Source organism: Erythrolamprus reginae, chromosome 1 (assembly GCF_031021105.1).
Source record: "Erythrolamprus reginae isolate rEryReg1 chromosome 1, rEryReg1.hap1, whole genome shotgun sequence".
Lineage (NCBI taxonomy): Eukaryota > Metazoa > Chordata > Lepidosauria > Squamata > Dipsadidae > Erythrolamprus > Erythrolamprus reginae.
In genome coordinates this window covers 134,835,501-134,859,747 of record NC_091950.1, presented here as the reverse complement: position 1 = coordinate 134,859,747, position 24,247 = coordinate 134,835,501, and the positions used below count along the sequence as shown (strand labels likewise).

Genomic DNA, 24,247 nt, shown 5'->3' with positions numbered 1-24,247 from the left:
GCCAGATAACTAATTTTATGAAAGAAATCCATTTTACTAAAAAAAAGTATGTAAGTTTGAAATTAACAGCATAATTTTTATATAAATTGAAATAAATTTATATGCAAAATAAACCAATATGCATCAATTTTTCCAGTTCAATTTTCATATCATTATGTTCAGAAATGTTCAAGCTACAAATCCCACACCAACTTTAGCAAAATAGAATGCATTCTGCTAGCAAAACTATCCATAAAGTAAAGACTATTTCACAAAAACGGGGGGAGGCACATTTATGTGCAAAATAAACCAATAAGGATTAATTTTTTCAGTTCAATTTTCATATCATTGTGTGCAGTAATGTTCAAGCTACCAATCCCACACCAACTTTAGTAAAATAGAATGCATTTTGCAAGCAAAACTATCCATAAATTGAAAAAAAATCACAAAAACGGGGGGGGCAGCACATTTATGTGCAAAATAAACCAATAAGGATTAATTTTTTCATTTCAATTTTCATATCATTGTGTGCAGAAATGTTCAGACTACTTTCCAAGTGAAAAAAGTTTTCAAATTGACCAAACATAAGCACTTCAAATGAAGTGTTTTCTGTCCGGGTCGTATGTGACCCGAACATATCACTAGGAACTTTTTTCGAACAGCATACAAGGGTTAAATGCTGAGAATGGCTTTATTCGTATAAAAGGATTTAACTTTATATAAAGTTCACAGTCTTGAAGTTAGACATCTGTAAATTCTTCTCAGGATAGATACGAAGACATCCATTGGATTGCAAAGGAGGAAAATGAATATATAAACAGATAACCATAAATTTACCATACTTCATTTAAATAACATGTTTCATCTGCTGCACTGGGTATGTCATTCAGTAGAAATTGTATCAGGATAATGGCAGCGTCTTTATCAAGCTGATGTTTCTGTTTCCTGCTTAGAACGCTTGTTGAAAATGAGCCTCGAAGATCTGCGGGAATTTCTGCAAGAAAAAATTGCTGCTTCTCTGCAGTTTGAAGATGATGCTGTAATTGAGCATTTGCAAGCATCCATGGCAGAACTGCGTAAAATGAAATTTGATCTTCCACCTCCAGGTAAGTCAAAGCTGAACAATTTTGCCATTTTTTTAAAAAAAAGCATTGTTATGAATAGAAGGTTTAATTCCTGTTAAGATAAATAGAGAGCAGCTTAACTTGCTTGAATGCCATGTCTAACAGAGCAGCTTTCACAAAATTAGTTTAGCTGAATGGGGAACTAGGATCACAAATACAACATTCTTTCCTTCTTTCTTATTAGAATTTTTCAGAACAATAAAAGTGAATAAAATTAGAAGCACTAAAAGAACAAGGAAAAACAATATGTAGAAAATTTTAAAAAATGAAAAAGAAAAAAAAATTCTTTTAAGTCCATAAATCAATCCAGTTTTTTCTACTTTCAACAAAAAATCCAGTTAAGGCTTCCAGTTTTTCTGAGAAGTCTGTATTATTTTTTTCCTTAACTAAAGTGGTCAGCTTTGCCATTTCCACAAGTACCATCAATTTTTACAATCCAAACTTCTGCGGATATTCCATTATTCTTCCATCTTTGTGCCTACAATAATCTTGTTGCACATATGATACATTTCCCATATTTAGTTTCTAATTCTTTGTCCATAAAACCCAACCAAAATAATTCCAGTTTCATCATAATATTAATCCACAGTATCTTTTGCATTATCTGAATTTGAACTTAATTTGAACTCTTGGAGGAAAAAGAGAGAACTGGATTTCTTACACGTGGGATCACATTCGAGTGAAATATCATTTTAAAGATCCCAGGTTCAGAGAGGGATGGAAATTAAAGTTTTAATTCTTGTGCTTCTTCTGCCAGTTAGGATGTAGATTATACTAAACTACATGGCCATAACAGTGAGTGGTTTAGTTTCCATTACAATTAAAACTGTCCAGGCCAAACACCATAAAACAGAAATAATCAATAAAGAGAACATTAAAAGTGTGAGCACTGAAGGGACATTAGCATATACTGTACTGTCTTTAGCTTTCTTGGAGAGGTTTCCTTGTTGAGATGACCAATTGATTGATTGACCTTCTCACCTTCTTGTGATTTACATATGCAGCTGCAGCTGGTCTGTAGGAAGAAACTCTTCCCATTACTCTCTTGATTTGACATTTTTATTTATTTCTTAATTTTCATATCTTCATTCATTTTTTATATCCAGTGATAAATACTTGTTCATGTTGTTCTCCATAATCATGTCAGATACGTTTTTCTGTGATAGCATCGTCTTCTTTTTTCTGGAAACAGGGTATTCATAAATATACATGAACATCAGTGTTTCCAAACCCTGACAGTATTTTATTCAAAGTCCTATTGCCATACGTCAACAATCTCTGAATGCCACTATAAGTTCCTTAGGTTTTTATGTCTACAAAATTTAAAAAAAAACACGTTTTCCCCACACAAATATTTTTTAAAATTAATTTCAATGTTTCAATATTTAAAATCATATCCTAACTTGTTCTGAGCCCTTCATTCATTTAAAATTTTCTACAGCCAAAACCTTATTTTCTTTTGAATTTTAAAGGACTTAATAGGCAATTTCTAAAGGTGGTTAGCCAGAAAGAAAGGAAGGAAGAAAGGAGGGAGGGAGGGGAGGGAAGGAAGGAAGGAAGGAAAAGAAAGGAAAAAAGAGAGAAAGAAAAGAAAGGAAGGAAGAAAAAGAAAGAAAGAAAAAGAAAGAAAGAAAGAAAGAAAGAAATTTAGAGTCCTTTGAAGGCTCCACCATGGCTGGAGCAAGGATGGCAAATTCCCCCATCCCCCATCTTGCAAACTCCTTGTGAGGAGCAACTATAGGGAGAACATGGACAATGCCTTAGGCATTGGGTAAACTTGAGCCAGTTATTCCTTCTCAGCCCAACCTACTGTTACCACTATTGTGGGGAAAATAGGAGGAAGAATGAGTAATCAGTAATGAGTTATGAGTTGGTCGCCTTGAGGTTTTTTATTTAAAAACAATAGCGGGATTTTAAAAATCTAAAACATCTTGCATCCTCTCCAAGGGAGCCAATCTAATCACACTCATCAACTCTGCCATTTCTTCTCCAGGAGTCCTATATATGATACCTTTTTAGTGTTCAAGAAAACTTGAGACAATTCTCATATTCCCTCTTCCTAATTCCTAAGTGAACAAAATAAAATCCAGGTCATTACCTTTCATGTTTGTCCTTTGATTTCATCTAATAGTCTAATGCACTTTTGTACCTTTTTGTTGCAGCAAAATCTGAAGAATTCCCCAAAACACCCCTGGGAGTGGAACTTTCTCTCAATCCACTCTCAATGAAATCCAGCATAGCCAACAATGGTCAGAAAACGGCCGTCCGTGACTTCAACAGTGAGAAAGAGGTCATTATACAATCGTCTCCAGATAAAAATCCTCATTGCCTGAATGAAGGAATCGATAACTCAAATATGGCAATAGAGGAAAGAGCTTCTCCAGAGCACAATAGAACAGCCTGGCAGAACAAACTGGCGGATATGCCTAACAATCCTTTCCAAAAACTTCCACCAAATGAAATTTTTGAAATTGAGGAGTACCAAGCGGAAGAAATTACTGATAAAATGCCTTCCGCGGAGAATCCTATAATACTAGAGAACATTCAGACGGTGGAGGGAGATCAACATGTGGATTCAGACAGTGGGAAGGAGAATTCATTAAAAAGCAGTAACTCGGAGAAGTGCAGCTTACAGGAAGATAAACACATTCCTTTAGATGAGTCCCACTTGTGGGGTCAACCCTCGGAAACTGAGCAGTCTATCTGCCACGACAGTACAACTTCGTTAACCAGATCGGAGTCCCTGCATGGCTTAGACTCAGCGCCCTCTGTGCAAAGCGCAGCTGCTCTTGAGCAGGAGAGCACCACCTGCTCCTCCGAAGATTTAGCGTCTGAAGATGCCGCCTTGCTTAAAGGCGATTTACAGTATCCCCCGTGTACTGCAGCAGAACACGGCCTCTTTATACCGCACAACGTGCCAGGAACTCTAGTAGTGCCATGTGGAGAGAGGACATCTGCCGCTCTCTCTCCTGCTTTCCAAGATGGCCAGCGGCGGCCATCCAATGTATCTCAGTACGATAACCTGTCCGGAGACGAAGACGAGGAAGAAAAACAGGCGCCTGCTTCTAAGGAATTGGCAGGTCCCATGCCACAAACCGAATTCCGCACACCAGTATTAACGTCTTCGATACCCAAGTCTGCCTCACTTGGGGAGATAGACAATCTCCAAAGGCAAACCCAAGAAGTGACAGGTTTGGCCGAATTGCCCGAAATGGATGGCCAGCTCACCTCATTCCCCATGCTGCCCCATTCCAAACGACTGTCTGGGGGAGGCAGCGTACCGGTTCTTTCTGAGCCTGGCTGCGGCGCCCTCTTGCTGCCTGGAGGCCTCCAAGCCCGGCATACTTCGTCTCCTGTGTTGCAGGATCAGCACAGCCCCTTCAGAATTATAAAAACCACCACCCCTCTTCATTTGGCTTATGCCACAGAGCAAGACTGCTTGAGCAAAAAGCAGGTGGCTCTCCCTTTGCCAGAGACCAGCCACTGTCATACAGTGGGTGGCAAACAATACAATCTCGTCCCCGGGGAAGCTGAGGTCGTCGGCGATGGTCTTCAGAAGTTGCAAAATGTTCTGGGTGGTTCGCCTGCATTTCAGAAACCAAAAGTACCACCCAAGATTTTCAAAGCACACTCAGAGAACACGTTCTCGTCAAGCTGTTCCCCCATGGGGCAAATGTCTAAATCGGTCACATTCTAGAATGACTGAAAAAGGGGAAATTTGGGTCACGTAATGTTTTCCGTAAGAGTTTGGAAAGGAAGGCTGAGCCTGAAGCGAAATTAGGAAGGTGATCATTTTGTTCATCAAAATGTGTTCAGGAATTCAGGTTAAAGCTCACAGGCCAGGCTAGCAGCCAAAAGCTGACAAGATTTGGGTGGTTCTCCAAAGTATTTGAATTATACATCTCATCTTTTCCCTTGCTAGATAAATGTTTTAATCAGATGTAACTTTCTAAAAACATCAGTGATTCCAAACCCTTGCAGCCGAGAAATGAAAGACATAATTCAGAAAATCAAGGAGTCGAAAAGGAATTACTTTAGGAAAAATAAAACCAGTCAGTTCTAAATTTGGGCCAGTAATACTCCCCCCCCCCCCCGTAGCAATAGTAATGTTGTTTTTGTTTCAATTTAGTACTGTAGCTAATATACTATTACATATGAGGCTGTGCATACTATATTATGCCAGGGAAGTTAATTTTCATAGCATCTATGCATATCAAGCACACATCATATGTGTGTCCTTTCACTGAAATCAGACAATTTGACATGCCTTTTTAAAACTTTAGTTCCTCTTGTCATTGTTTACAGTGATGACATTTCTGAAAGAGAAAGGAGATCCCAGCAGTCCGTTCAGTTGAACTTTTCAGTATGTTACAGACACATGGGTAGCTTCAGAGAGAAATCCAGAGAGTAGATGGTTTGCAATATGCTGTCCGGTATTTCTAAATTTGCTCAATCCTTAACTTATGAGCATGGATCCTCTAAGGATCTATAACAGGAAGTATTAGTTTGAAATGCAAGAAGTGTTCTAACTGCACTACAATGCAACTTTCACAACCTAAGGAAGTTGTGACATCTTATTTGCCATCCCTTTGGAAATACTCTCTCACCTTAGAGGAGTATTGTGTTGATTAATAAACCGTTCTTGCACTGATATCAGAAGAAGAAAAATAGAGAAACTATTGGCAACTAAGACAGTTCCTCAAAGTAGTCTTTGATCAAGTTTATAACTTTCCTAGCTGCTACGCAGTTGTGAAAGTTAATACATCGCTGTTTCTCTAGGATACAGTTCCAAATAGAACTGCATCCTGGAGAAACAGGTGCATTACTTTCACGAGGATAAAGATTCAAAGCTTTTATTTGATTTGTAAATTCAGTTGAAATTTTCTTCAGAGCACGAGAAATTCATAGCTGCATTTGTAGCCGTTAAATTTGCCAGAAGCGAAAGTTTTCAGTTTTTTCTGTAATTATGCTTTCTTTTGTTTTTAATAAGGTGTGATAACACATTCAGACTATTGCAATTCTGCAGTGCATGCTTTTTATTTTTTTACGTGTTATGTTTTGCAGCATCAGGTGCACATTAAATACCTTCATGCCTTAAATCCGTGACATACATTTCCCACTGCAAGGCTAATGGACCATTCAAGGAATTCTAATAAGCAAAGGGGTAGCATTACTTTTAAGATGCCAAGTAAGGGAGCCTAGTGCTTGCTGTAAAGAGGAGTGGCAATTCCATGCCCATCCAGATTCTGGGCTCCAATTTGCATATTCTTAGGTTGTGGATGATGGGAAATGTACTTCAAGAACATGTAAACAGTTAAATGTTATCTAAGGGAAGGAGCAGACCTTGCTCCATCTGAGCTTGGACAATTGAATATTTTTAATTTATGCCTATAATTTACCTTCTGTTCTGTCCTATACTTACCCAGGCAGCACCAATGTTCATTGTTGAGGTTATTTTTTTATTTTCTTCTTCTTTAGTTGTTGCTTTTTTTGTTTTTAGTTTAGCCGATGTCCAAGTTAAAGAAATGTTGGTCCAGTTTTCCCAGTGTGCTCAAATGGTGCACTTATAACCTGATGCCCAATTTCTGGAACGAGATGAGGTCTAGAATTGTGGAAAGGGCAAGTTCCTCTGTGTTTAAAAGTGTCATCTTTTCAAGGCGCAAAGTCCATTTGGTTGGGCCTTTTCCCTTCTGCTGTTCTATGCGAGTGTCTGTCTGTTGCAGAAGGAGAGCAGGTGCAAGTCACTTCTGTCACCCTTTGCTGGCCAGCTGCCTTGGTGGCCCCTCACTCTTTGTCCATAAGCAAATTTTAAACCAGAGAAAAAAGTAGCTTTGCATTTTGGACCTTTTTCACTTGCTCCAAAATAGAACCTTCAGGCTCAGACTGGTACAGATTCCTTTTAAGGGCCTTGCTGTAGTCTCCTAATTTTTTTCTACAGACATAGGAGGAGGACATTGTCAGCACACCGCACTATTCTTGAGCAAGACTCTTGAATTGTGGGGCCAGGGGCAAAGCTTGCGCCTTCAGCAGAGAGGGAACCTGATAGGAAATTGTGCTGTTTAACTGCCCATCACCATCCCTATCACAGGTCTTATTCAACATACAGCTGCAATGTTAACACGCTCCCCATTCCGCATAGTTGCCTTAGTGCTAGCTGATTGGCTAATTAGAGCCATATTTTCCCCAACTGCAAAAAGAAGTACGGTATTTAATGGTCAGAAAAATCAGCTCTTCTCCAAATGCTATGAAACTTCATAGGAAAATATTTATGTCCTTCAGAACACAAAAACAAAAGCTTCCACATATTTCTGTCTGGATGTTTTTTGTTTTTGAGGGGTTTTATTTGTTTTTATTTTTTATTTGCAAAAGAGACCAAAGACTTGAAACTCTAGGGCGAAGCACCCTAAAATGTCGAACTGTAGCTGAGAGATCCAGAAGATCCTATTCTTTGAAAGAATGGACTATGACAGGAAGACAAATAATCTGCTTATGTATCTTCAAAAGATATAGCAATTTTTGATTGAGTAATCTCTTTGGAGCAAATCCAGACGCCAAAATAATTTACCCACAAAAATTTAATTTCATCAGCATGCCTTTTAGGTGGAATGAAGTCCAAGAAAGGAACATCCCTATTCTCAAGGCATTAATGTATCCTCTTTAATATTCGGGAAGACAATACAGTACTTTGAATCCAGAAAACAACACACATATAAACATATTTGGCCAAGCAGAGGTTAATCTTGTGTAATGGTATTAATCTTGTGTAAAGTTACAGAAGAAAATTTGTTTCCTAAATGAAAGTAGTTACTGCCTAGAGGATGAGACAGGTTACTCATCCATGTGCATATTATTTAAAATTGTACCTGTCTTATTTATGTTAGCAATTCAAATATAGCTTTACATGTAGGCATGTACCACGCTGCATACTGTATTATGAAAAGATATTCATACGATTGCAGTTGAGCAGATGTTAAAAATCTGAATAAACTATAGTTTTAGATGTGCTTTAAGATGTAGCATTTTCTAGTAGTGCAGCCACCAAAGTAAAACTGGAAGCTATTGCTCAAGGCTTCCCAGTATAACTTCTGGGCCAAAAAGATTTCCTTTCTCTGAACAAAACGGAAATCTAAAGTGTTTTGGAAATCAAGAGTAATGCCTAGTTATTTTATAAATCCTCTGAATGCCCAATTCATTTATTGCTCTTTTACCTCTTTCTCTTCCTCCTCTTTTCTTCATTTGTTCCAAAGATAATTTGAAAGCGGTTTTTGCAAAAGAAAGGACAAAAAAAAAGCATTTCTAGACCTAATGCCATGTTTATGCCACTTTAACTCAACAAGCAAACAAACAACATTGGAATCACTGTATCCAAAGCTGGGGTGATATTCCAATTGATATGAGGGGAGCAGTCGAACTTCATAGTTTTCCAACCATCTTTTAATTTGTGGGTTACAGGACAGAGCAGATCTTGAAAGTGTTTCACCACAACACAAACATCCCAGAGAAACGTTCAGTATATCTCAAGTGTGCTCTTGTGCCAAGGAATTCAGCTGGAGTGCCTAAGAATGAGGATTAAACACTGATTAGGATGCCAAGAAGAACCAACCCAGGCATTCCAGTGAGATCACAAGGTTTAATATGCAAACCTTACTTTGGGGGTTGTCATTGCCAGAGGCTAGTTGGGATAGAAATTATATTCTGGCAGCATTCAAGGTGTGGGAGGCTTTTACTTCCACAATATCCTTCCACAAACTAGGTTGCTACATTAAAGGAGTTCCATGAATTTCTACCTAGATTTCAATGCCTAGTTTGGTTTCGATCAGAATAATCCTATATGAGGCAGTGTGTTGAATTTTGGGTTTGATGCTGTTATCCCCCTGGCTATTGCACTAATAAGATGGGGAAGGCATCACCTCCACTTTGAGGAGATGTAGCAAGCTCTTAGAACAAAGCCAGCTAAGTTCCTGCATGGATGCAACCTTTGACCAGCTCTAGAACTAAATGTTCCTTAATAGGAGACACAGTAGTTCTTAAGAAACTCAGGAAAACACCAGAGAATCCCCGATTCTCTAAGTAGAGCTAAGATATATTTAATTTTAAAATCTAGTGTTATCTTGACGGACCGGCTCCAACTTTTGGATCAGAATAGTGCAGGCACGAGGCAGGGATTTAGCTCTGGATTCTGGACGCTTTCCCACCGCTGAAAGTTCGAACACCCTGCAGTTCAGTAGATGGCCCCGTTTGGGCACTTTGACAGGTCTGCTGCCACTGTCACCCTAAAATGTCCCCAAGTTAACAGCAACTGTTGACACCTCAGAGAGCTTCCTTGGTAATTGTGTGTGATGTAGTCTTGCCGTCATTCTCTTTTATGTCTGCTTGGGGGGGAAGATAAAAGCAAAAATATTAACAAAAAAATCCAAAAGGATTGTACAGGATGTTGAAAAGCTGTGTTTTACATGATTGTAATAACAGATTTTGGAACAAATTGCTGTGGATTTTTTACTTGCTCTCTGGGAATGTTTGGCAAATTGCCAGTCTGTCCCCTGGTATGTTCAGTTTTCGGGCAAAAGTGAGCTAAGCATAGATAGATGCCATCGGCAGAGAGATGGCAGTCCGAGTGTGATCCATTCCTGCTCATCTTGTGGGATTGGTTTAACAAGAGTTTGGGTTATGACAATTTAGCCATGGGGCAATCCATTATAACCACATTGTAGACAAGATGACGCTTCAAGGAAAGATTGGAAACCAAGGGGTCGTTGTTTGCAGCTATAGTTGTATTCATTTTCTTGGAAATCACAAAATGAAACAAGCTTGCTGGCATGTTTTCAGGTATTATCTGTAGGAAGATAATAGTTTGACTGTGATACTCTCTGCAAAGGCAGCATATAATTCATGCGATGACTGCAAAATTCCCAGTCTTCTCATTTAATGGCAGCAAAGGCTTTCCTTGCTTTCTTGCCAGATGGAGAACCATGAAAGATAATGTTAATTTCCGACTGGAAACTCGGGTTTCACTACCGGTTCATCCAAAACCTCAGCGGGCCACAGGAGCAGGAAACCCACCTGACAAATATGACAGAAATGAAGAATTCCACTCTTAAATGCATAGCTCTGTGAGAAAGGACCGAAACCTAATCAGAATACTTCATGGAATATTTTTAGATAATTGTTGGTGGACAATAACGGTGGTTCATTTCCATATGCGAGTTCCCCAGCTTGAAAATGTTTTGAGACCATTGTACAATACAGCTGCCATGTAACAGTTAATCTGAAATCCCTTCCGTGCAATACATTTTACAATTGTATGCAAATGTTTAGGTACCTGGGATCATTTCCCCCCCAATAAATCTCTTTAAGTGAACAGAGGCTAATCCAATCTCTAGATGTTGCAGTGGTAAATCTAGCTTTCTGCCAACTTGGTCTATTAGCCATACGATTCAAGATCAAGGCAACACCTTGATCCCACTTCAACTCCTTTGACAGAAATAATTTTTCCAGCATTTCCTGTAGCCCCTCTCTAATTCCCCCCTCCCTTCCAGCTCATAAATATTTTTAGGTTTCCTTCCATTGACTTAATGCTCAAGATCTGCCCACAGGTTTTCAATAAAATTTAAGTCTGGGGGAGGCCTGTAGAAGCCATTGTAATGCTTTGCTCTCTGTTTCCTGCCAGTATTTTATGGTCTGCTGGAGCTGTGTACAGTATTTCAAACCATTGTTTGGGAATACACGGCTTCTGCATACAATTGAATGCCCGACACATATAGTTTTGGCTGAATGCTGTTTCCATTCTTGTCAGCAACTTTTTGTGGGCACAGACATTAATGGCAGATTACGGTCTGCAAACAGGTACCTATAGTGGCTATATTCTATGTATACATTCATGTTAAAATGCCTGGTTTTTTAAATGTTAAAAAAAAATTCAGACCAAGATAAATCACTACAGAGGTTTCTCCACTGTTGTAAGCAGCGTAATTTAATTGAAACAGAAATCTTTTGGGGGGCGGGGGAATAAAACAGAAACATTGCATAATGTGCATAATAAGTGTGTGCATCCCCTTATACCTAGGTATGTGCCTGTGCTCAGAATTAACCAATCACATTCAAACTGATGTTAAAAATACTAGCCACTAAACACTACATACTTGCCATCAAATCAAAATGATGGTCAAGCCCATGAAAGGAAATGTCATGGTTGGAAGGTATTACTTAGGAAAAGGGAGCCAAAAAAAATCTCCAAGGCACTGAATATATTAACATGATACAAGAGAGTTATCAACAAACAACAAATGGTTCTTGAAGCTGCTACGAGACCTATAGCAGTATCAGAGCTGTAGGAATTTCTGGAAATATATTACATGCGACAACATTCTCAGGACTCTTCCTATGTCTGGACTTGGGTCATGGTGGGAAGATGGAAGCCTTTTCTTGAAAGAAAAAAGCACATCTTGCCTTGGGACTCCTTTGCCATTCTTCCTTGCAAAAGCGCTCCGAATCTATCAGATCGCGAGGGCATTTTATGTACACAGGCCCTCTTCACGTCACCCCAAAGATTGAACGCTGTCAATAAAATCAAAAATTTTCTCAATAAAATTATTAGTTTAAGGATGTGCATCTTTATGCAATCAATTTTTTTTATTATTATTCCCCCCCCCCCAAAAAAAAATATTTCAGTTTATTTTTCAATTGAATTGTACTTTATGTTATATTAGAAGTGGAAAAGAGTGATTTATCTTGGTCTGGTTTTTTTTTACATCTCAAAACATGGCATTTAATAAGGATGGGTAGACATTTTTATATTCAGTGTACTTTTACTGTGTAAAATCACAGCTACATTGATACAATATGGAGTTAACTTACAGAACATAAAAATAAGGGCATGTTTAGCAAAAGCATAGTTTTAAAAAGCTATTATTTCCTGAAACTACAATAGAAGTTAAAATGTGGAAATAGAAAAGTAACATGAGCTTAGGTTAGGGAGAAAAACCTTGATAAAGTCAATTTCCCAGTTAAATATTTGCTGCTTCATTCAGCTGTAAATCTCATATATATTTCATATATTTTTCAGAGATAATATTCATGATTTTCTTTTGAATAATTTTATGTATTTTCTGCATTTAACTGCCAAAGTATGGTAGCCAAAATGTGGCAAGCCTTTTTTTAAAAAATGTATCACCCCACCCCTTCAGTTTTTGGAAGTTAAAATATTGCGGATAAGCCTGGATAGTGTGTGTTTATAATACAGGCAAATGTGTTTTAATTCTAGACACTCCCATTTTTCCCACTAACAAATTTTTACAATAACCACATGTGCCTTCTCCCCCACCCCCATTATCTTTTGTGCACGTTTTATGCAGGTAAAAAAAAGACTTATGTTTTTGAGACTGCAATCCTGCATGTACAATTCAACTGATTTACCTTTGCAGAAATATATCAGAGATTCCCCAAAATGGATGACTGTTGTATAACAATGCAATTTGTTTACAAAAGTTATCCTTGTGTTTTTAAAAGTATCCAGCTCCAGTATTTTCATGAACTAACAGATTGAAAATTATGGTTGGGATGGAGTGGGGTGTTGCAGATTGCCAACAAGATGACCAGAGATAGGAGGGCCAAATAGAGAGAGGACGAGTCTGATGTATCCTTTTATGCAGGGGAAAAGGGGTGGGCAGATTTAAAGGATATTCTGGTGCAAAAGCATTGGACCTTCCAAAACAAAATGCTGGTTTGGTTATCCTAGTGTAAAGAATGGTAGTTAACATAATATAATAGCCTATTAGAACTATTTTTTCTCCTAAGAAATAGGCACCATGACCCTCCAAGTGCTGCACTGTAAAATCAGCTATATACTAGTTAATGAGAAATAGAATTCAGTGTTAAAACAGCTTTAAACAGCTTTTACTGTTTCACCCTTAATATCATTTTTTAAAATTGCAGTATTAATAAATAACCAAAGTTCTTTAGTTACATGGGCCCGGCAGTGGCAGAAATTAATGAACTAACACCATTCCAATACCTCAAGACAGAATTTCCTTGCTTACTGAATTGTAATAGCATAGAGACTTTTGAGACTGTTAAATCTATTCTAAATTACTATGCCTTAATTGAGCATTTAAAAAAATAGTTTTTTTTAAAAATACACAAGGGGATGATCCAAACCCTACTTTAGTTTTGAACTGAGCTTGTTTTTTCGTGTTACTATCTCCCTAAATGTAGTTGATAAACTAGGAATGAGCGATAGTGGAGACACTAATAATGAAAGCTCTGAGAAAAGATGTGTACTGAAAATTCCCTTTTGAGGTTGTATTATGGCAGATAATGAATTATGTACAGTTAAGAGGAGACTGTTTAACCGCTATATGTTGGACTTGATCTAGTTTATTATTATTTATTAATTAGATTTCAATGCCTTTTATTCAGGAACATTCCTTTTTTCATGTAAACAGATGCTTAAAGTTTATTAGCCATTACAAGCAGTGATGGGACCCAAGCCACAAATAGAATTTGTGAAGTGGTTGCCTTTCTGCTTTCCAAATTCTCTGGATAGCTCATAATCCATGAAAAGATGGGCTATTTTAACAAAGGGGAACAGCGAAGGGAGAAATCCTTCTGCTTTATAATTACTTCCTTAGGACATTCCTGGGCATAGACCTTTTGGATAGAATATTCCCGTTAAAATTCACCTTACCCTGCTAAGGTACTATAACAAATTAGAAAGCATCGCAGTCAGTTTATTGTTATTTTGAATTATATGGGTGGAAATCAATGGATCAAACTCCTATCTACCATTATGGGAACTTAGTTCTCGAAACAATGAAAAAAAATCCCAAGACAAGCTTTTTGAATAAGCTGTCTGTAGACCTTATGCTGTGGTGCCATTAGCAATCTTTCATAGAAACATAGAAGATTGATGGCAGAAAAAGACCTCATGGTCCATCTAGTCTGCCCTTGTACTATTTCCTGTATTATAAGGCAGACTAAATGGACCATGAGGTCTTTTTCTGCCGTCAATCTTCTATGTTTCTATGTTTCAATACAACATTACTAACAAGCACCACAGCATAAGATCTACAAACAGCTTATTCAAAAATCTTATGTCTTGGGATTTTTTTTCCCATTGTTTCATCTTGATACCACCATTTTAATAAACACAGAGGCCTCTCCCAATATCTGGTCAACATCTACAATAAGTCAATCTGCTATTAAGGCAGCCTGTATCCAGGTTGTTGAGAAAAACTTATCAACTAGTAAATTCATCCAGAAATGAAACATATTTTAAGCAATTAGAAGAAACGAACCATTTAAAAAAAACTTTTAAAGACATGTGTTCCAGTGGCAAAAATGTGTGGGCAACGAAAACTGTTTCTTGGGGTTTAAATATTGATAACTATTTTCATCCTGAGATATAGTGCGGGCAATTTGAATAAAAAGAACATAGACTCCAAAAGGTACAGTAGACACACCAACACTTTTGAGAACAAAATCGCTTTTAATGACATTTAAGGCTAGGTTTGGGTTCTCTTTAATACTCCCAACAGTTTTTTAAAAAAAATCATGCTTGTTATCTAATTGGTAGGCTGGTTTTCTTTAATTCAGCCAGTTGACGAGGGATCCGGTTGTGGTATCTTACCAGAAGAGCTTTGAGTTACAGCAAGTACAGTCACAGACATACAGAGGGACTGCTCCCCGACAGCAGGATTTGGAGCTGTGCATGCAAATTACGTAGGCACAGCGGCTACGAGGGAGAGTGGAGAATGGAGCAGGGACACGGAAACAGGCTCCCACGTCTCCAAAGACCAGCTCCACCTCCAAGTAGGACACAAATTTTGCAATAAGCACACCAGGGAAGACAGCCTTGACACAGGCAACAAGCATTAAAATCTTGGGGAGGCGGGTGGGGGAGAGAGACCATGCCAACAACAAACAGGAAAGCCTACATACAAGTCAACCTTTCTTGCCCACTGGATAATTCTTCCCAATCAGCCTGTAAGACACAAAGGTTGTGGAAAATAAAATACAAAAAAAGCTTCCCGTGTCTCCTAAAGATAGGCAGAGGGACCGTTTCCCTTTGATGCGGCGGGGAAAGAGCAAAGTTTTGGCTCACTGAATTCAGAGTTGGAAAACCCGAGATCCTCCAGTCTCCCATCAACAGGTTCAAGTAGAGTCAAATTACACATTTACAGGTTCTCCCAGCACCATAAAAAAGGAAGAAGAAGGGGAAAAAAGGCAAACATCTAAAAACTGGCACCCCTCTTTCCCTCCACCCTTTCTCAAGTACTCTTGAGGATACTGTCCAGGCCTGAAGAGAATGCCCACCAGACCGACCATTTACTCTCTGCAAGAACGACAACTCGGTTGTTCTAGCACAGAGGAAGACAACATTAGCCAAAAGAGTTAAGAGAGGCATAATGACCTTCCCTGTTTACACAGAGATAAATCAATGGGCGGAGACACGTGGAACTAGTTACAGGTATTAATTACTTTTGTGCCTTTCCTAGCCACTTCTTGAAAATGAGGGCATTTTCACCGAGCATCCCCAGTGGAACGGCAGGCAAGTGAATCCTCTTGGCAGTACCTTCCAAAGAGCCTTGGATCTTCAGCTGACCACAGCTAGCTTTCTTTCAGATGCAGCCCTTCAAAGTGAATTAAGAGTTTGGTCCTTGCTTTACATGCCTTTACGTCCACCTGCAGATGCCTCCAGCTTTGCCCTTTGGTGCGCTGAGCTCGAGCTGATTGAAGAAACGAGGCAGGTCTTTCCCTGCATGAGCCTCCTTTTCAGACACTGTCAATCAATCCCTTGGAACAATCACGGAGATGGCAAAACCAGTGTCAAGACCACCTAATAATAACTTACTGCAATTCCTTATGTGGCTTTGTACACACTGCCAGGAAGGGGGGGAGAAAGGCAACAAAAAATGGGAGGGGGATTTAAACAAGACAGTTCCTTGCAGGCCTTGGTGAATTTTTAAAACTGTCCATGTGGAGCCTTTGGGAGGGGGCCTGCAGACACCACCCCCATCTCTCCTTTCCCCGAATCCATTTGATTCTATTTTCACATCGCCTCCATCTCCGTGCTACACACAGTAGAAAGCCTTCCAAGTCACAGCCTGGTCTGAAAACAGAGGGGGGGGAAGGAAGCAATGAGAAAAATAAACTGAAATGTCTTTGCAAAAACTTACTTATACAATTCAACAACATCATAGTACAAAAATTAAAATATAGTATATGAAATAATAAAGCTATTCGTGCAGGAAAAAAGGGAATCCGAGGGATCAATTTAAAATGCCAGAGGTGGTATGTGTATGCCTATGTATTTATTTATTTATTCAATACGGTCCTAAAATTATTTAATGGTTAATCCAATTCACACATTCCTGAATAGAAAAACCTTTCTCTATGTATGCATGTATGTATGTATGTATGTATGTATGCATGCATACATGTTTATGTTTGTATGCATGCAAACACACATATAACACACATTAACACACATATAAATTTCAGTGCCATATTGAATAACTACATATCTACATATACATACATAAGATACATACACACACACACACATATATATATAAATGGACTTCAGTATTTTGTTAACCAGGAGCGGGGGATAAATCTATACATCAGTGTGCATTTGCTTCACAGGATGGCAGCTCTGAATTTGATTTGTTTGCTTCTCTTGTTCAAAAACTGACCTCAATAGTTTGATTGTGGATAACAGACCCCCAGGCAGTGTTGAACTTAACATGATATGCAGAAGCAGTAGCTCAGCAGCAAGTGGTGTTTCGAATAGAACCATTATGCTCTCCTACAGTAGCAAATGTAGAGCACTACATTTGTGGTGTTGCAAAACAAAAGCTAGTGGCAACTTACAGCGCCCAAGTATATTTTGCATCCACTGAATCTGTCTAGTAACTATGAAAGTCCTACACTTGGTTTTTTACATAAACCAAATTTAGATTTCATTCAAGCCTTCTTCAGGCTCTCATGTCTACTTTTCCTACTGGTGAATGGGTAAACAGCCTCCAAGGTGGAGGACTACAGTTGCCTCTGAGGGTTCCAAATGGTTACAACAATTAACAGTCATTGATTGTGATAGCTTAACCATATACAATGGAACTCATTAAGATACCACTTCCTTGATCACTGCTGAGCCACAAAAAAGCACTGACACTGGAAATTTACTTACCAATGTAGCTCATTGTTTAAAGTGACTGTAATACTACTTACTAACCTCAAGATGATGCTGTGATTACATCAATGTTTTGATTTACAAAATATGGTGATTACAGAGAGAGTAGGAATTTTAAGCCTTCATATTCTTGAGTTCCCCAAGTTAGGGAAATGAATTCATTAGAATTGTAGCACATGCTCATTTGTTTATAGTACAATATCGTATATGCAACCCAATCTATGTTACCTTCTTCTGTTTTAGATATTACAACTCTTTCAGAAGGGCAAACCTGCTGGTGTCACTGTTTATTTATTATGCAGAGCACAAAGGCTCTCAAATTTCTATTTACATGCCAGTCCAGCCCTGCTATGTGAAATGTCATAGCTGCACACTTACTTTCGTCCACCATAAATTTGAAAGTGAGAATAGCTGTTTCTCTCCCAGACATTGGTAATTTGATACAATAAGAGAGAATTGAATCATCAATAAAATTGGTACAGTGGTTAAGGCCCCAGGCTCGAAACCAGGGGACCATGAGTTCTAGTCCTCCCTTAGGTAAGCACTGAAAGCTGGCTTGGTGTCTTTATTTTATTTTTATTAATTGGATTTATATGCCACCCCTCTCCAAGGACTCGGGGTGGCATATAAATCCAATCTATGAGTCTTTGGGTCACTCACCCCACTCTACCTAACAGTTATTGCTGTGGGAAAAATAGGAGGAAGGAACATTACATATGTCACCTTGAGTTGTTTATAAAAATAATAAAGGAAAGATATAAATAAAATAAATGTACTTGAGTTTAGTAGTACAGAGAGTAGTATGTACATGGCTCGTTTATACATTCACCATCATCAGGCTGAAGTTTCCAAGCTTCGTGCTGTTGTAAAATGGAATGTTTGCAACTGTCATTTCTTCCTAGTATATAGTGTGGGGGTGGAGATTTGGTTTGAATGTAGCAAATAGATTGGGTGATTATGTTTCAGTGATCTGATTGGTTGGTGTAATCATAATTATTAGAAGGATTGACATGGTGATTTTTATGAAGTGTTTTTTGTTTAAGGCTGGTTTCCAAATTTCAAAATTCCAAAATCATAATTATTAGAAGGATTGACATGGTGATTTTTATGAAGTGGTTTTTTTTGTTTTTTTTTTGTTTAAGGCTTAAACAAAATAAACAAAAAAAACACTTCATAAAAATCACCATGTCAATCCTTCTAATAATTATGATTACACCAACCAATCAGATCACTGAAACATAATCACCCAATCTATTTGCTACATTCAAACCAAATCTCCACCCCCACACTATATACTAGGAAGAAATGACAGTTGCAAACATTCCATTTTACAACAGCACGAAGCTTGGAAACTTCAGCCTGATGATGGTGAATGTGATTTCACCGAAACGTCGCATAAACATGCAAAATATTACACAGGGCAAAACCCGAACTCAGAACAATCTACATACATATACCCGTGAAAATTTACGAAAACATACATACATATATACATATACATATATGTGTGTGTGTGTGTGTGTGTGTGTATCAAATGTTTTTAGCTGTATATATATATTATTATTATTATTATTAATTATTTATTTATTTATTTATTAAATTTTTATGCTGCCCTTCACCTTAGACTCAGGGCGGCTTACAACATGTTAGCAATAGCACTTTTTAACAGAGCCAGCTTATTGCCCCCACAATCCGAGTCCTCATTTTACCCACCTCGGAAGGATGGAAGGCTGAGTCAACCTTGAGCCGGTGATGAGGTTTGAACCACTGACCTTCAGATCTACAGTCAGCTTCAGTAGCCTGCAGTACAGCACTCTACCTGCTGCGCCACCCCGGCTCATATAATACTGATACTACTAATAATAAAATAATAATAATAATAATAATAATAATAATAATAATAATAATAATAATAATATCATCATCTCTTTTATTCATTAAACATGAAACTCAGTCAACTGAACATTTTAAAAAGTGTCACAAATACCACTGACTGGTGTTGATGGTTCATACGGGTTGCTGCCAGCATCTTAGGTATCAATCAATATATTTTCTTAAAATATATGATGTTTCGAGTAGCGCAATTTTTTGCAGTTCCGCTGGTGTTATTGCAGGAAGCTGCAATTTCTTGATGTGTTTTGTAAAATTCTTGGACATGGTACCATGTGCCCCAATGACAATGGGTATCACGGTTACATGTTTTATCCATAGCCTTCTTGTTTCAATGGCCAGGTTGCGATATTTTGTCATTTTTTCCAGTTCTTTTCCTCCGAGTCCGGCATCTCCTGCTACAGCGATATCAATAAACTGTAGACTTCGGCCCTCCACAACCTTTACAGTAGCAGGTTACATTAGGTATTGCTTTGCTTCCTTGAGTTATAAAAATAATGTAGGCATATTTCTAAATGTGTCATATAAATAACATACATATACACGTATAAAACAATGAGAAAGTAAGAGCAGATACAAAGGCAGTGTGAACAGAGAGGAACCCTGTTTTGTGTTTACTATCTGACTTGCTTTTTGCCTTATCTCCACCTTGGCATAATTCTCTAAGCCTTAGAAAGCAAGTGGGTCTTCTTGGAAAGATCCTGTTTGACATAAAATCAGATCCCACTTATATTAAATCTAGTCAAGGGAAAACCAACTCCCACCCCCTCCTTAAGGGAGCACAAACCACACCTAGAAAAATATTGCCAAGTTACGTTCTCCTCGGCGAAAAGAAAAATTTCAGGCAGGCCAGGGCTCTGCCTTCAGGACACAGCGTGAGTATTTGCAAAGGATGTAGGAATGAAGACACACTTGGCCAACTCTGGCTTTTCTCCTCCCCTCAGCCTTTGGCAGTAGCCTCTCTCTCAGACCAAGCATTTAAAAAAGCATTTGGGATTAATCTGCAGTTTCAGCAGTGAGAGCACAGGAAGTTACCCCCGCCCAACTCATCCCACATCACAGGCTACAGGAAATACAGAGACATCTGGATTATTTGCACATCTGGACACACACACACACACACACACTTCCTTTAACAATAGCAGCTGCACTAGGATCTCAACTGATGAAACTACGACCATTCGCTTGTCAATTGTAATTTTTTTTTTAAGGAAGTGTTATTTTTATAAAGTAATACCTAAGGTAGTATAACCACAGAAGGAAGAAATTGCTCTGATTCCTGCTCATCTGCTATCCTCTCTCCATTGAGATTCAAGGCTACACAGAAGTCATGTTCAGAAATTTAGGGGGATGTTTCTATGACTCTATATATGCCAGTGTTGTCCAAAATGGTCCTGTGGCCAGCATGGCTATTATTATTATTATTATTATTATTATTATTATTATTATTATTATTTCAGTACAACACAGCAAACGAGATCACTATGCTGGATTTCGTATTTCATCACCAGTCGGGCGCTTCCCAAGCACCTAGGACTGCGTGATGTAGCGTCGAATTATGTTTGCCGATCCCAGTAAAGCGGCCTCTTGCAATTGACAGATGAAAATTTTGTCAATTCCGATGGTTTTCAAATGTCCACTAAGATCCTTTGGCACTGCGCCCAGCGTGCCAAGTACCACTGGGACCACTTTCACTGGCTTATGCCAGAGTCGTTGCAGCTCGATTTTTAGATCTTCGTATTTCACTAATTTCTCTAGCTACTTCTCTTCTATTCTGCTGTCTCCTGGGATTGCTATGTCAATAATCCATACTTTCATTATTATTATTATTATTATTATTATTATTATTATTATTATTAATTAGATTTGTATGCCGCCCCTCTCCATAGACTCGGGGTGGCTCACAGCAATAGTAAAAAAACAATATACAATAACAAATCTAATAATTAAAAAACTAAAAACCTCTTATATGCCAATTCATATGAAATGCTGTTACCTTCCCACTGAAATAGCATCTATTTATCTATTCATATTTGCATATTTTTTGAACTGCTAGGTGGGAAGGAGCTGGGACAAGTAACAGGAGCTCAGTCCATCAGGTGGCATTTTTAGTCTTGAACCTGGGCTGTCAGATGACAAGCTCAGTACCTTTAGCCACTAAGCCATCAAAAACAAATAAACGTGAGTGTGTGTGTGTGTGTGTGTGTGTGTGTGTGTGTTGACACTTGATTTCTGAATAAGAAAAAGGGTACTCTGGCAATGAAGACTTTTAAAAATAAATAAATAAACTATGTACAATGTATTTCCAAATGCCATTTTCTTCTTTTAGTTTTTCTACTAAATACTCTCAAATAGATACATACATTTTGTTCTGTTGTTATTATTAAACCCAGGACAAACTTTGGCTCTTCAGAGTGACTTCATGTAGCATCCAAATTAGGAACACACTGTATTATCTAAGGTGGCCATTCAAAATCTGGAACTACAACTACCATCATTCTCCTTCAGAATCATCAATGCTAGTTAGGATATATAAGTATATATATAATATAAAGGCAGAGGCTGCCAGATCGAATCCCAGTAAGGAAGGGTGTGGCTAGCTGATGAGGCCAGAACAAGGCCGAAATGGTGCCATCCTAGTCTCCCTTAGCTATAGAAGATATATATGACACCTATCGAACGGAGGAAGAAAAGACTAAGGGATGGGAGGGCAGCAGTGCTCTCCTCAGCGAAGAAAAACAACAGAAACCAGTCAGAAACATGGAAAACAGGAAGTAAAACAAGAAAAATAAACAATGTCGTTTGGCGGGACCCAGGGGAAGAGCCTTCTCTGTGGTGGCCCCGGCCCTCTGGAACCAACTCCCCCCAGAGATTAGAATTTCCCCCACCCTCCTCGCCTTTCGTAAGCTTCTTAAAACCCACCTTTGCCATCAGGCATAGGGGAACTGAGATATTCTTTCCCCCTAGGCCTTTACAACTTATGCATGGTATCTATGTTTGGTTTTATAATAAGGGTTTTTTAGTTGTTTTAGTATTGGATTGTTACATGCTGTTTTTTATCACTATTGTTAGCTGCCTCGAGTCTACGGAGAGGGATCATATACAAATCAATCAATCAATCAATCAATCAAATAAACAAACAAACAAATACAGGTAAATAAAAATAAAATAAAAATAGAGGTATAAAGTGGGGTTTCCAAGTTAGAAGCAAATTCAGATGATTTGATTCAAATCAGTCTTATGGATAAAGGGAAAAAATGGTCAATGTCTCCTCATTCTTAACAGCATTGTAATTCAAAACATTTTCCCCCCTCAAGAACTGAAGTAAAAATAGACTTCCTTTTGAGGAAGTGGCCAATTTTGCAACCAGTGACAAGACACATTATGTCTTATTGAAGGAGATCAGGCTCATAACGCTGAGAAAGGCAAGGGTGGAGACCATGCATGGGTTTCAAAAGAAACACGTTTTTCGGTATATAATCTGAGCCGCCTTTTTCTCTAACAAAACTGCTCCTTTTCTTTCTCTCAGAGACTCACCTTGGTCATGATATTACACATTTGCAGTTCATGCAGCCTGGACCACTTTCATCTGGGGGATTCAATTTACGTAGTTTGTGCTGCCGGATCTCTCGCACTAAAGTATAGAAGGCATCTTCGACTCCCTGCAACAAGTCAATGAAGTGTTTTGAACATCATGTAATTTGCGTGTATAAGAAAAGGGAAAGGACGTTTCCAAGACCAGTTAAACACGTGTTTTCCACTTGCTGCTCAGTTCTGAATGAAGTATTAGAGCTAATCTAGGATTTGATTCAAAGAGGTAGAAGCTGTCCTCCTCCTCCTCCTCGGAATACGAAAAACAAAACCATACAATTGTGAGCTGTGATATAAATAAATGGCAGAAGTGGTGGACGTGACAACAGTGTGACTGTTTATCAAGTGCCCCCATTTTGAATCCAAACCGTAGACCCAGAGAGATGATTGCCTAAATTGGCAGCAAATACATGCGCTTTGGCAGAACAGCTTGGACAAATGGCAGAATATAAAATACCCCCATCACTGTTGGCTGAACATTTGCCTTTGTTATTGCTACTGACAACAATTAAACCAGGTTATCTGCATGTCCCAGCATCATCCAAATGGAACAAAGCCACTCTTAATCCAAATTTTCACTTTTGTGCTCAGGAACCATTAGCAGAAACTACACAACTTGCTCAATAATTACAAGCTGGAACCCTAGTAACCCAACAATAAATTGTCTCAATGGAGCTAAGGGCCAGTTCCAGCCCAGTTAAGTCAGACAACCACAATAGGCTTATGCAAACAGAGAAAGTAAACTGAACAGCCATCTGTTTACATAATTCAGAAAGGTACGTAATTTCCTTGAAGGGGCATGAGTTGGACATTTTTTGGAAGTGACAGTCAGCAAAGGTGGAGTTTAAACGAAACTTTAGTAAGTTTCTTTGCTGGTATTACTGTACAATTCAAATCCAGGGTCAACATCAATACACCAAAACTTCAGCTGATTGCTGAAACAATGAAGAGAAGCCACAAGGTTTCCTCTGATTTACAAGGACAACAATGAAAAGTTCAACAGACTCTCGAGAAAATAGCTTGTTTTTCACTATTGAAACACCCTGACGATTACATCTTGCAAGTATGTGGAGTAGATTCTTTCCTCTAGTGGAGGTAGAAAAAACTGAATCTGCATTATCTGCACTTTCCTCCCCACTCCCCACCTCGGTATACCTGTCTAGTTTTGGCTGACGTCTCTATGTATGGAATCCCATAGCTCCGAGCCAGCTCCTGGGCTTGCCGCGTTTCCACAGTCCGGGCAGGAAGGTCACATTTATTCCCCACCAACACCATGGGCACATCATCGGAGTCCTTCACTCTCTTGATCTGCTCTCTGAAACACAGAAAACAAAACGGGGACAAATTAACGAAAGCCAACATTTCTAAACAAGGGCCATGATTGTTAAGAGCTTAAAGGCATAAGAATATACCGATCAGTTTCCGCTCACAATTCAAAGTGTTGGTTATTACCTATAAAGCCCTTCATGGGACT

The 24,247-nt window shown here is 38.6% G+C and overlaps 2 protein-coding genes across 4 annotated transcripts in view; one reads left to right on the top strand and one right to left on the bottom strand.

Moving 5' to 3' along the window:
• The window catches only part of LOC139175059 (uncharacterized), a 116,605-nt gene extending 108,498 nt beyond the window's left edge, over positions 1-8,107 (top strand). The window contains exons 14-15 of the mRNA XM_070765898.1: positions 933-1,085; positions 3,266-8,107. Coding sequence (XP_070621999.1) covers positions 933-1,085; positions 3,266-4,800 — 1,688 coding nt within the window. The 3' untranslated portion in view covers positions 4,801-8,107. The remainder of the gene's footprint in view (positions 1-932; positions 1,086-3,265) is intronic.
• A 6,459-nt stretch (positions 8,108-14,566) lies between these two features.
• The window catches only part of HRAS (HRas proto-oncogene, GTPase), a 74,568-nt gene continuing 64,887 nt past the window's right edge, over positions 14,567-24,247 (bottom strand). For all 3 annotated transcript variants that reach the window (XM_070765692.1, XM_070765710.1, XM_070765702.1), the window contains exons 4-6: positions 23,929-24,088; positions 22,720-22,844; positions 14,567-16,209 (exon numbers count right to left, since the gene is read on the bottom strand). In XM_070765692.1, the coding sequence (XP_070621793.1) occupies positions 22,725-22,844; positions 23,929-24,088 (280 nt within the window). In that variant the 3' untranslated portion in view covers positions 14,567-16,209; positions 22,720-22,724. The remainder of the gene's footprint in view (positions 16,210-22,719; positions 22,845-23,928; positions 24,089-24,247) is intronic.